At 51.2% G+C, this 12,538-nt stretch overlaps 1 protein-coding gene across 3 annotated transcripts in view; it reads left to right on the top strand.

The window, feature by feature from the left end:
* Window positions 1-12,538, top strand: part of MICAL2 (microtubule associated monooxygenase, calponin and LIM domain containing 2) — a 234,764-nt gene that overhangs the window by 153,294 nt on the left and 68,932 nt on the right. For all 3 annotated transcript variants that reach the window (XM_043482986.1, XM_043482985.1, XM_043482984.1), the window contains 2 exons: window positions 9,310-9,490; window positions 10,483-10,670. In XM_043482986.1, the coding sequence (XP_043338921.1) occupies window positions 9,310-9,490; window positions 10,483-10,670 (369 nt within the window). The remainder of the gene's footprint in view (window positions 1-9,309; window positions 9,491-10,482; window positions 10,671-12,538) is intronic.

Here is a 12,538-nt window from a genome sequence, read left to right as displayed (position 1 = left end):
AAATAGTCAATAGGCAGGCAGACCAGGGAAAAATCTCAATTTGATATGATAACAAAGATGTTCATTGCTGTGGCATTTAGAAAGTTCCTGGAAAGCAATGGTCTTAGGCACCTTGCGCGTGTAGGTAGTATTTGTTGATTAAAGATCCAGTGATAAACGGGCAAAAGCTATGCATGAATAGTTCACAGTCAAGCAAATTTTAAAACACTGAAGCAGCAAGCATTTCCAAAAATGTTCTAACTTGGCTTTCAAAGGAATGTAAATTAATTATGCTGTACCCACTAAATAAGTAAAGGAATAGTGAATAGATTGTAAGAAAAAAATGCAGACTTAATCACTAATATTAAGTGAAAAGTTAAATGGGGACCATCTTTTCTGGAAAGCAATATGGTAATGATTATTAAGACCCAAAAAAGGGATTCTGACCTCTGGACCCAGTAATCCCACCCCAGGAACTGATCCTAAAGAAATAATCCAGCCAGAGAAAGAAAGTCCCTGCAACCTGAATATGGAGTAGCATAAGTGGGTCAAGTGACGTGGGTCAGCATGGGCTGCTCTCCTCTATTTCTGTGAACTCATTCCCTTTCAGGGCTTTTCCTTTAATCCCTTAAATAAGTAAAAGAAGCGACTGGTACTTTCCCTGCCCCAAGGCCAGTGTTTCGAAGGAGTCAAAGAGTTCCTGTGTGGTACCTCATTAGCTCTTCACCTCCTTGGGTTGATACTGATTTAAAGTTCACTGAAGCTAGAGGCAACCTAGAGCACAATCTTCAACTATTAAGATAGATGCAACTATTAAGATAGATATCTATGAAGATAGAGCACTATCTTCACCTGTCCAAGGCTCAGGCCAGGAATCTGGTGCTGCTTACAGGAAAAACCTTGGCATGGGGGAAGGCCTTGGACTTGGCTGAAGACCCAGCTCTGACCCCAACACTTTGTCCTGACTCAGAGGCACTGGGCAAGTCCCTTCTGTGCACGGGGCTAGCGATGCCTCTGGCGGAGGGCTTTGTGAAGGCAGAGTTGGTGGGCATGCCCAGCAAGGGCTCTTGCTGAGTTACAGAGTGAACTTTCCTGGTTCCATGCAGCAGAGAGTGTCCTGAGGGAGGCATTCTGGGTCAGAGAGACTCAGAGTCTGACAGGACTTCTGAGAACTAAACGGCTCTCAGTTCACATGGGTTGGCAACATCTATTGCTGTCTAGCCTTCCAGTCCCCTGGCTCTCTTGACGGTAACTAGTTACTTCCCTTTAGACATTCTGGCCTCAGTTTGAGCCCCTTCTCTCCCACTACCTGCACTTTAGTTTTGCTGTAGTGAGTGTCTTGAGTCTCAGCAGAGGAGCCGTCTCTAGCTCTGTCGTGGGCTGCCTGCTCACTGTCTCCACATCGCTATCTGCACAGTCTCCAACTTAGATGTCCGCCTCAGACTTCTGATCTTCCCCTGAGACAGACTCCACCCTTGGCCTTCACAGCCTCCGGAAATGGCAGTTCCGTTCTTCTTGTTGCTCAGCTCAGAGCCTTGGTTGGAGTCATTCGTGGCTTTTCTTGGTCATACACCCAATCCGTTAGTGAATTCTAAGTAGAGCCAGAACCTAGCTGCGTCTCACCACCTCCATGCTACTGCCTGGTCCCAGCCACTGTTACTTCTTCCCACGTTTTTCTGGCCACCTTCTACAAGCCCTTCTTATAGAGAGCTCTTCCTACGCCTTTCAACCTATTTTCAACCCAACAGCTGGAGTAGTTCTGTTAGAACTTAAATCTGATCTCTCCTCTGCTCAAAACTCCACTGGCTGCCCAGCTCCCTCAGAGTGAAAATCAGAGGCAGATGGTGGAGTCAGATGGTTCTGTACAGTCTGGCCCCTGTCACTCTGACCTGCTCCCCTTCACATGCTGTGTCCCAGCCACAGTGGCCTCTGCCACGTGGCATTTGCACTGGCTGTTCTCTCTGCCAGGGACACCGTTCCCTGGTATCCATATGACTGATCCTACTTCTATTCAAGTCTTTGTTTACATGTCTCCCTCCCAGTGAGGTCCACATTTAATACCACAACCTGCTCCCCCAGCTCTCCTGATCCCCCTACCATCTAACTTTCCTATTATATAAGTTATTTACTACCTATGTGTATTGTTTATGTTTTCCTTCTTGTTAGAACATAAGCTTCTCAAGGGTGGGTGTCTTTGTTTCTTTGGAACACTCATATACACCCAGCAGATGGAACAGTGCTTGGCACATAGCGGGCCCTCAATAAGTATTTATAGAATAAATAAAGGTCCTGCCTTCTGGCCTGGACCTCTGACTCCTCTGACTAGGGAGCCTGCAGCCATCTGGGGCCTGAGATGATCTTGCTGGTGTCAGATCACAGGAGCGGAGAGAACCTGTAAGAGAAGTAGACGTGTCTTGCTCCCTCTGCAGAGCCTTTGGATTGATTGGGAGAAGGGAGTTTTGGTTTAGCTCCATTTTGCCTCCAAGGGGTATAATCTGCACACAGCCTCTCTTGGCCGCGTGTGGGAGCAAGTATGTCCGAAGCTGAAGGCCCAAGGCTGGCCCAGCATGGTACCTATTTGTGGCAGGAGAGGAAGGAAGAGAAGAGTCAAGATCTGGGGACTAAGGCTCCAAAGCCGGCACTGTGAGCCAAACACAAGTAGGAAAGTCAGCTTCCTCTCTGCCTTCGGGCCCACCACACTGTCGGATGCCCCCATCCCTTCCTCCCAGCCCTGATGGAGGAGGCCTTGCTGCTCGGAGGGCTCAAGCCAATTTGGGGACCCATCTATAGCTAGTGTTTCCATGGTGTGTCCAGGCAGAGGGCTCTGTGAGGTGAGCAGACCAGCTCTGCTGAGGGCTGTGAGCAAAGGAAGGCTGGGTCCTCCTTCTGGCTGGCTTTTAGTTTACTTGAGTTGGTTTCTGCACAGAAGTTGCTGCTAAAGCCAGGCAGGGTCCTTGGAGGAACACTGCTCACGCTGATTCAGAGCAGTAGAGGGTGAGCCCGAGTACACATGTCTGCACACAGACGTGCCCCACGGTCAGCCTGGGGGCGCCCGGTGAGCATGCCGCTGGGCAGGGGAGCCGTGCCCCAGCATGGCAGGTGGACCTGAGGCCCAGGGCCACCCATCCATGCACTCATCCCCTGAAAGGCCCTGGAAGCTGGGATTCCTAGTAGTGCATGCTCCTCCAGGGTGACAACTGTGCTGTCTTTAGACACCTGTGCCTTTATCTTTGAAAGGGACATGCACTGCAAAGGCCCTTGGTACTAGACCAACAGATCCCTCCTGGGGCAATTGGGTGGAGGGAATACTTGACACAGGCTCCTTCCCAGGGCCCTCGCTCATCCTGCTGGGGGCTTGTCAGTGTCCCTTCACTCATCACGGGCCAGGAGGAGACTGCACTACACTTAGTATCCTGGACATGGGGATACAGGCAGTGCTGTGTATTTCCCATGGTACCCACCACCTACTGTGTGGCCCTGGCCTCTGGACTCATAGCACCAGCTCCTCTCAGAGTCCCCCTAGCCAGTAGCTTTCTATTATTACTCATCTGTGCGTTGCCTTGTCATCCCTATTTGACTTTTCAGTCAAATAACTCAAAAAACTTTGACCAGTCGTTATTGGTTTCCTTTATTAACTTTACTCTGTTGAACTCCCTGGCTTGGGTTCTGTTTTCTTGACTGATAAACTTAAGTTCCATAGCTCTTGTTAAACTTCTCTCTTCCAAGAAAACAATGGGCAAGAGAGCAGAGGGAGCTTTTACAAGCCCAGAGCCGAAAGTAGCTCTGGCAGTTAGGAGCTGTGTGACCTCGGACCAGTGAGATAACACCTCTGGGCTTCAGCTTCCTAATCTGTAAAACAGGCTTAATGACAGTACCCAGGAGAACCTGTTGCTTCGTTGTCTTCCTGGGTTCTGGAGGAGAGTGGAGGGTCTCCAGACTTGGGGAGAAAACGGGAACAAGTTTGCCAGCAGAGAGAGGGGCAAGGGTGCTCCCCCTGACACTGTAGGAGGGGCCTGGACACAAAAGAGCCTCTGGACTTGGCTGCTTGGGGCCAAGTGAGGACAGACGTTTCCCTGGACACTGGAAACTCCTGCCTGCCTCTGGAGTCTCCTCTTTCTCCAGGGAGCAGGGGTCTGGCCTGAGCAATGGGAGGAGACTGAGGTGCTCAGCTCTGAGCAGATCTCCTTTCCTCCAGGAGGCCGGGGTGGCTGCTCTGGGAAGGGCTGGATCATCCTCACCCTCCCCAACCAGGCACCTCCTCCCCTGGCAGCTCCCAGCCCCACAGAATTCTCCCTGTGAGCACCGATAACTTCAGGCAAAGCCTAGGGCAAAGAGCAGCTGGGCCTGGGGGAGAAGGCACCAGTGAGCACACCCGGGCTCTTCACCGGGGCTGGTCACAGACACACTGCTCTGTGTCCAGGGCTGGCTGATCCCACGCACCCTTGAGGTGGCCCCGGTGGAGCTACTCTGGTCTCCGTGTTCTCCCACTCATGCAATGAAGATGATCATAGCATCTTTTCAGGATGGGGGGATGTCAGAGAAGATGAATGTAAACAGCTAAACAGGAATGTGGCCCCAGGTGATAAGTTGGGGCTGCTTTTGTTATTGCTTTTAGATTACTTCCGTTACAAGTACTGGTACCACCAGAACTACCGCTACTGGTCTGTGCGTGTGGCTAGGGATCCTCAGGGGAATGCGAAGAGGTGTCTGGAATAGAAGTGTGAGTGGAGAAACTTCCTCTTGGGGCAGCACTGAACCTGAGACCCAGCAGTCGCCTGGGCCGTGTGGGGCAGGAGAAGGGAGGAGCATGTCCTCCTTGGGGGTCTTCTGCCTGAGCGAGGCGGTGACCAGAAGAAGCACCAGCTTCTTTTCCACAAGTCTCCATGACCAGGTGCCCCCCGGCCCCTGCCCCTCCACTGATATCCAGGCTCCCCTGTGAGAGACACTGGCCCTGACCCTGCTGCCCTGGGGGATCTTCATTCAGCCACATCCCCACCCCTCCAGAAGCCAGGGAGCCAGTTTTACCCTGATCTATCCCTCAGTCCTGCTGGCAAAGACAAAACTCTCCAGGAGAGAGAAGGAGGAAAGCAGACCCCAGGTGTTCTTGCCGGTTTGGGCTGGCCTCTGAGATATAGGGGGTGTGTGTCTGCTGCCTGGCACAGCTCACCTCCACTGCCTGCAGCCGCCCATCCGGTCAAACTGCTCTCCACTCCCTCTCCCCTCTCCGCCGTGTGTGTTCAGCCGATAGGTCTCCTCCAGTTATCACAGCTGCCTCCTCACTGGTCTCCCTCTCTCCTCCTTGTGGGTCCTCCTGTCCTCCTTCCACCCTGCGACCAGAGCTATCTTTCTTAGAGGAAAATCTGATGATGCCAATTGCCAGGTTCCAGTCCTTCAGTGGTTGCTCCCAGAGCAAAACCCACCCTTCACCTCGCCATTCAAGGCCCTTCCTGGTTTGATGTCAATGCAATCCTTTCCCACTGGTTTCTCTTCTCTACCCTCTTGCCCTCCAGTCACATGGACTTAGCTTCCATTCCTATGCAGGTGGCAGTGCTTTCCCACTTTGCTTTTGCTCCCGGGGTCCGCCCCCTGGAGCACCACCTCTCCTTTCCCTGTTCAAATCCTCCTCATCCTCAAGCCCCTTTGAATCGGAGCCTTGGAACCAAAGTCTTTATTGCATGGAAGTTTGACCTCCCTCCACTCACACCTCATCTTGGCCTCACTCTTTTGGGTCTACCTTATAACGCAGGTATTTGTGAGCAGACCTTCTTTCTCCTGTGGGGCAGAAAGAGGTGCTTTGAGGCAGACCGTGGCTGACTCATCTTCAAATCCTCAGTACAACCTGGATCAGAGAAGAGCACAAAAGCTTCTGTTAACCATGCAAGTAGCTGAGCACACAGCTCACAGGCGCACATCTATACTCACATGTGAACCAGGTATAGAGCCAGGTCTCTGCTGCAGTAACTGGGTAACAGGCCTCCCAAACCTTAGTGTCTTGTAACATCATTTTTCCTGCTTGTGGGTCTCTGGGTTGGCTGAGTGGCTCTGCTTCAGGCTGCAGCTATAACGGCAGCCTGTGCTCCCATGGGATCAGCCAGGCTGTAGGTTGGCTCTAGATCTGTTCCATGTGCCACAGTCAGGGACCCCAGGCTTCAGGGGCAGTAGTCACCAGGGACAAGCTCTTCGCATGGCCAACAAACAGGAGTGCATGTGGACTAGCCAAAGAGCAAGGACATTGAGAGCTGCAGCTCACATCAAGCCCACTAATTTCCACTGGTCAAAGCAAGTCTCAGGGCCAAGCCCCGGGGCAACTGGACAGAGAAGTTCACCCCACCTCTCTAGTGGGAAGGACTGCAAGGTCATAGGACAAGCTACAACTGTTACAGGGGGGGACTGAAGAACTGGGGACGCATCCCAGTCCAAACTCACAGAATAACCGCCATGCATATTGGGGCCCATTTGTGGTTCTGTTCTGCTCACAGACGTACAGACGAGGCCTCATCCTCTGATGAAATATGCTATTGAGTGCTGGTGTCTTAACCTCTCTGTACACCTGTTTTCTCAGCAGCAAAATGGGGATAATACTTTTACTAGAATCTTGTGTGACACTTAATAGACTTATTACATGCTAAAATTCTCGATAAAAGTACTCAGTAAAAGCTGCTGCTATTATTATTACTACATAGTCAAGTATTCAATTATAATACTTACTCCCCAAATGCATCTCCTCCATCCACAGCTTCACCAGTGCAGAAGGGTCCTCACAAACAAGCATGCACTGTACTAGGGCTTACAAACCAGTGACCACCTGGCTGCATCTGCTTGTAAACATGTTTTATTGGACCTGTATAATATTTTTAAATGTGTGGCTTTGCACATAAAAATCAAAATGAATTATCTTCACAGATGGTAAATAGAATTAGGGAGTAGATAACATTTCCCAGAAAGAGCATGTGGGTGAAAAAAATGAGAGGGCCTAGGTGGAAGCATGAAGAACCTATCATTTAAGGGTTGGCTAGAAGCCAGAACGGTTGAGATGGAACAGTCTGCTAGGCAGGGAGAGAAGGTGAGCCTGGGAGCAGCAAGGGGCAGAGTGCAAGAGCTACAGGAGGGCCCCAAAGCCTAGTGAATTGGATATAGAAATGAGGAGGGCAGTAGGCACTTTGTTGGGGGTCATTTGGAGAGTGGAGGTATAGGCAGGATTCTAGGGGATTGAGGGGTGAGTGATGCGAGGTGAAGAAATGGAGAAAGTGAGTGCAACAAACTCTTCCAAGAAGACTAGCTAGGAAGGAAGAAGAGTTGGCTTGGAGCGGGGATGGGAGGACTGGGAATAAAAAGTTTTCTTAAAAAGGTAGGGTATGTAAACACTTATGGAAAAGATCCAGTAGACAATTAATGACATAGGGAAGAGGAGATAATGACCTTGGGGGGTTCATAGGGGGAGCTAAGATCAAGTGCAGTGTCATCCTTACAAGGAGAAAGGACTCCTTTCCCACTGTGACCAGAGAGGAGGTCACTGAGCTAGTTAGTGGTCAAGAGGGAGCTGGGGCCCGGGCTGCCTGTCTTACTCATTTATTCACCAACTGATTCATTGATTCATTTAACAGGTATTTATTAAGAATCTACTTTTCACCAGGCACAATACTAGCAAGAAAGAAATAGGCAAAAATCACTGCCTTTATTCTCGGCATGGGAGAGAGATAACAAACAAAATAAATGAGGAATGTGTGTAGTTCATTGGAAGGTGTGATATGCTATGAATAAAAGTAAAGAGGAAAGGAGAGAGCTGGGGGTGTGGGTTCCCGTTTGAGGAGGATGATTGGGGTCATCTGCTTGAGAAGGCGACAGTTGGCCAAAGGCTTGAAGGTAGAGGGTGAGCGAGCCCTGCTCTTTGGGAATAGTGTCTCCAAGGAAGAGGCGAGAACCTCTGAGGTGAGGGCGGGCTGAGTGTGGGAGAGTCAGCATGGTGTTCACGTGGCTGGAACAGAGAGCTGGGGGGGGGAAGCACTGGGAGATGAGGTCACAGGGACCCTGGAGGGTTGTGAGAGGAGGTAGTGTTATTGTCTGACTTCCTTTTTTTTTTTTTTAATACTTTTTAATTAGAGGATAATTGCTTTACAATCTTGTGATGGCTTCTTGCCGTATATCAACATGAATCAGCCATAGGTATACCTATGTCCCCTCCCTCTTGAAGCCCCCTCCTACCTCCCTCCCCATCCCACCCCTCTAGGTTGTCACAGACCACCAGCTTTGGGTTGCCCACATCATACATCAGTTTTAACAGTCACTCGGCAGCTGTTGAGAACAGACTGAAGGATGGGGCCTGGCCAGAGGGAAAGGGGAAACCAGGAGAAGCTGGATCTATAATCCAGACAAGAGATGATGGTCACTGGGGCCAGGGTGGTAGCCAAGGAGGTGGTGACAGGTGCCTGGATTCCTGGCGTATTTTCAAGGTAGAGCCAACAGGATTTGCTGATAGCTCGAGTGAAGAGTGAAAGAACGAAAGGAGTCAAGAATGCCACTGAAGTGTTGACTGGAGCACCCGGCAGGCCCCAATTGCCATTTACGGAGATGGGAGGGCTATATGGGGAGGCAGGCTTGGGGAGAGGTGGAAATGGAGATTTCCATGTGTGTGAGGCTAAGGTATCTATTGGACATCTCCCTGGAGATGCCAAGAAAGCCTTTGTGTGCATGCATCTACATTCAGGGGAATGTCCAAGCTGGACAGAGAGATGTGTGAACCCATGCTGTCTGGAGTTATTTAAAGTCATGAGACTGAATAAGGTCATCAAGGACATGAGTATAGATGAGAAGAGAAGCAGTTCAAAGATTGAGTCCTGGGACCTTCCAGGGCTAACAGGTCAGGTCCTGGGGAAAGGGGAACAGGGAAAGAATCAGAGGAGGGGATAGCCAATGGGGGAGGAGGGAGCCAGCTACGCTGTCCTGAAAGAAAAACTGCTTCTAGAAGGAAGGAATGATCAGCTGGGTCAGAGGCTGCTGGTGTGTCCAGTAAGAGGAGAAATGAGAAGTTACCACTGGGTTTAGCAGCACAGCCTGATTTTGACAAGAGCAGTGCAGAGTCTGGTGGGCCCTCTGCACGTTTCAACCCTCCTTTATGGGTTAAATGGGATGGTGTGTGCGTTCAGGCCCAGCATACAAGATGTGTGCTCTAAATGCTGGGCTGTCTGGTGGGCTGAGTGGTGGGGACCCAGTGATGGCATGGAGGAGGAGATCCATCTTGGAGCGCCCGCCCAAGCCTCTGGAGGAGGGGCAGGCTCCCTGCAGGGCTGTCCACTCCCACCATCTCTCTAGACCCTCTTCTCCTCTCAACAGATGAGCCGACCTCCCCCAAGAAGCCCAAGAGCGTCCCGGAGCTCGAGCCTGGGGGTATGGCAGGTGGAGCTGCCTCCCCCCTGCCCTCTGAGTGGACCGCAGTGAGGATCAGCCCCGGGGAGGATGTGGTTGGACAGGACGTGCTGGCCGTGCGCGTCCTGGTCAGCAGCGATGACAGCAGGTACGCTCCCACAGTAGGACGGGGGCAGGGAGAGCTGGGCAAACAGACAGCTCTGGGGCGCTAGTCTTCTCCCCACTCACTTGCAGCTTGGTTCCTTCTGAGAATCATGAGGGGAGACTGTTCCAGGCCCCTCTCCTCAGCTTGGAGATGGTGGTCTTCTCACTTACGTGGCATTTTCCTTCTATGTATGAGTGCATGCTGAGTCACTTCCGTCGTGTCCAACTCTTTGTGACCCTATGAACCATAGCCCGCCAGGCTCCTCTGTCCATAGGGATTCTCCAGGCAGGAATACTAGAGCAGGTTGCCATGTCGTCCTCTGGGGGATCTTCCTGACCCAAGGATCAAAACCCGCATATTTTACATCTCCTGCATTAGCAGGTGGGTTCTTTACCACCTGGGAAGCTCCTTCCTTCTATGTATGCCTGTGTCTAAATTTTCTTGTAAGGAAAATCATAAGGACTCCTGCCAGATTAGGCTTCCCTGGTGGTTCAGATGGTAAAGAATCTGTCTGCAATGCAAGAGACCCGTGTTCGATCCCAGAGTGGGAGAGATGCCCTGGAGTAAGGAATGGCGACCCACTCCAGTATTCTTGCCTGGAGAATCCCAGGGACCAGGGAATCTAGTGGGCTACCATCCATGGGGTCACAAAGAGTCGGACACGACTGAGTGACTTTCACTTTCACCTGCCAGATTAGATTAGGGCCTACCCTAATGACCTTCATTTTAACTACTTAATGACCTCTGTAAAGACCCTGTCTCTAGAAGCAGCCCCATTCCCAGGTACTTGGAGTTAGGACTTCTTATAAATCTGGGGGGACACAGTTCAGCCCAGAACAAAGCCAGAGGCTGGGTGCCAGGCACAGAGGTAACTAAACTACAGCCCTTTCCCTGGAACCCCTTTGTCTGGTGAGGCAGTGATGGGCAGGGCACAGTGTGGGGGGTGGCAGGTTGCAGGCCTCCAAGCTCAGCTGTTCTGTCCCTCCACCTTCCAGCTCCGATGCAGAGCCGGACCATGGTGACAGTGAGGCCCCCAGTGCAGAGCCCTTTGACGAAAGACCCCGGCGGCCGGAACTCCACCTCCCAGCCCTCCTGAAGCCCCTTTCCCGGCACAGCTCCCTGAGGGAGACCCTGACCAGGGCAGTCTCTCCACACGACCTCGGGGAGCCTGAAGCTGTGCCTGGTGAGTAGAGAGCCTGCCTGGGAGAGAGACGGGCTTGCCTGACCCTGGGACATGGGGGCAGGGGTGGGGAAGGGGGACAGAGACTCTCACGGCCAGTGTTTCCTCATGGAGGACGTGGGACAGTACGTCAGGCCCTCAGGCTCAGAGGCGGTGGAGCTGGGTCACGTGGGGGTCAGGGGACCGGACGTAGGGCCAGCCTCCCTCTCCACAGGAAGCTGTGGAATCTCAAGTGGGAAGGTGGCAGAGGGGCCTGACTGGCTGTTGTGTGTCACAGGCAGAGATAAGGGCGGCCCAGGACCCTCTTGCCTGGAGCCGTCTCCTCTGTGAATATCTCCTGAGAGCCCTCTGGCATTTCATAGCCACAAGGGAAGGGAGGTGGGCCCAGCTGCTGCTGGACCACAGGTAGCCCTGGGCAGCATAGTTTCCCTGGGGGCAGCACAGGGCCATGTCAGTGCCTGGGGCCTGTGGAATGTGCGGTAACAAATGCCCTGTCACTAAGTACTGTGTTGGTCAAGGCTTTGCCTGTATGTGGCACCATTTCATCCTCGGGATGATCCTGTGAGGTAAGTAGCATGAAGCCCATTTTACAGGTGTGCAAATGGACTGTTTTCCCAAGGACTCACAACTTAGCAAGTGCTGGGTGCTCCACACTCTATGAAGTAGTTGTTTTAGCATTCCAGCTTGTTTTAATAAAGGTGGCCTCGGACTGAGTGTTTTGAGTTAGTCAAGAGCGACTGCTAACCTGTGGGTGTGAAGAAACAGGCTAACAGCAACTTGCAACCATGGGAAGAGCCGGAGCGCCACTTGTCCTGTGCTGCCCTCTGGTGGCCAAGAGCGGAACTTCCACATGAACCTAAAAGTGTTCTTGGGAGCAATGGTTTCACAGAGAGACCAGAGCTGGGGCTGGAATCCTGGAAATTCTGGGTTTACCCTCCCATGTGAGCTGTTTTTTAAAAGGACAAATTGTCATCCAAATACATTTGCTCAGGACCATTTGTGGTGCTATCCAGAGAGGATTAGCACATGCAGAGGACAGAGGCTTGGGTACCGCAGGCCTCTCCCTCTCCCTGGGCTCCAGCCTCCTCAGTTACATATACGAAGCCTGCCTGCCTTTTATTCCTTCCCTCCATTTCTTCTCTCTCCTCGATTGCCAGGGGATTTTAGGCAACTTACAAGAGAGGCATAAAACAAAATTGTGTGTTTCTATATATGAAAGAGCGCCTTGAGATAAAGTCTCAAGATATCTATATATATATGAAAGCAAAAACCAGTTTAGGAGGTATAGACCTTAGAGAGGCAGACCATGATCCTAAACTGTTGCTCTAGTGGAATCATTTGATACAGAGTTTTCCTGAAGCCACAGTTCAAATGAAAACAGACAATAATTTCTCATTATTCACAAGGAAAAAATACACTGGTTTGCAGCAAGTCTCAGTTCCACTTTTCCTAAAGCTTCATCCTATGGAAATTTCCTGAAAGGGATATTCCACTGTGCCTTGCACAATGGCTCTGCAGAAAATGCAGCCATAGTTTTCCCAGAATTGTTTTATGCAGCGCCCCTTGCTGGCAGGTGAGAGCATGACAGCAAAGCATGACCGCTAGAGCGTTTCTCCCAGGATGGGGTTGGATGGAGAGATCAAGGCAGCGTGGCCAAAGCATTTTGTTTGAGAGTCCAGTTTAATTCCAGAATAAGAAACATAGTAGACAGAAGTGGATAGACCTCATGACTTTCAAACAATCTTCTGTCAGTTTTGTGTTCATCCATCATGGTTTCCATCATTGCCAAGCAGACCACATAGTAAGGTTACAATCTCTGGCATAGTCTAAGTGCTGTGTTTTATGTTGCTGGTTACAGTGAGTCTGTCACT

This window comes from Cervus canadensis, chromosome 11, assembly GCF_019320065.1.
Source record: "Cervus canadensis isolate Bull #8, Minnesota chromosome 11, ASM1932006v1, whole genome shotgun sequence".
Classification (NCBI taxonomy): Eukaryota; Metazoa; Chordata; class Mammalia; order Artiodactyla; family Cervidae; genus Cervus; species Cervus canadensis.
Note: the sequence above shows the minus strand (reverse complement) of the source record. Positions and strands in the feature narration are given on the sequence as shown.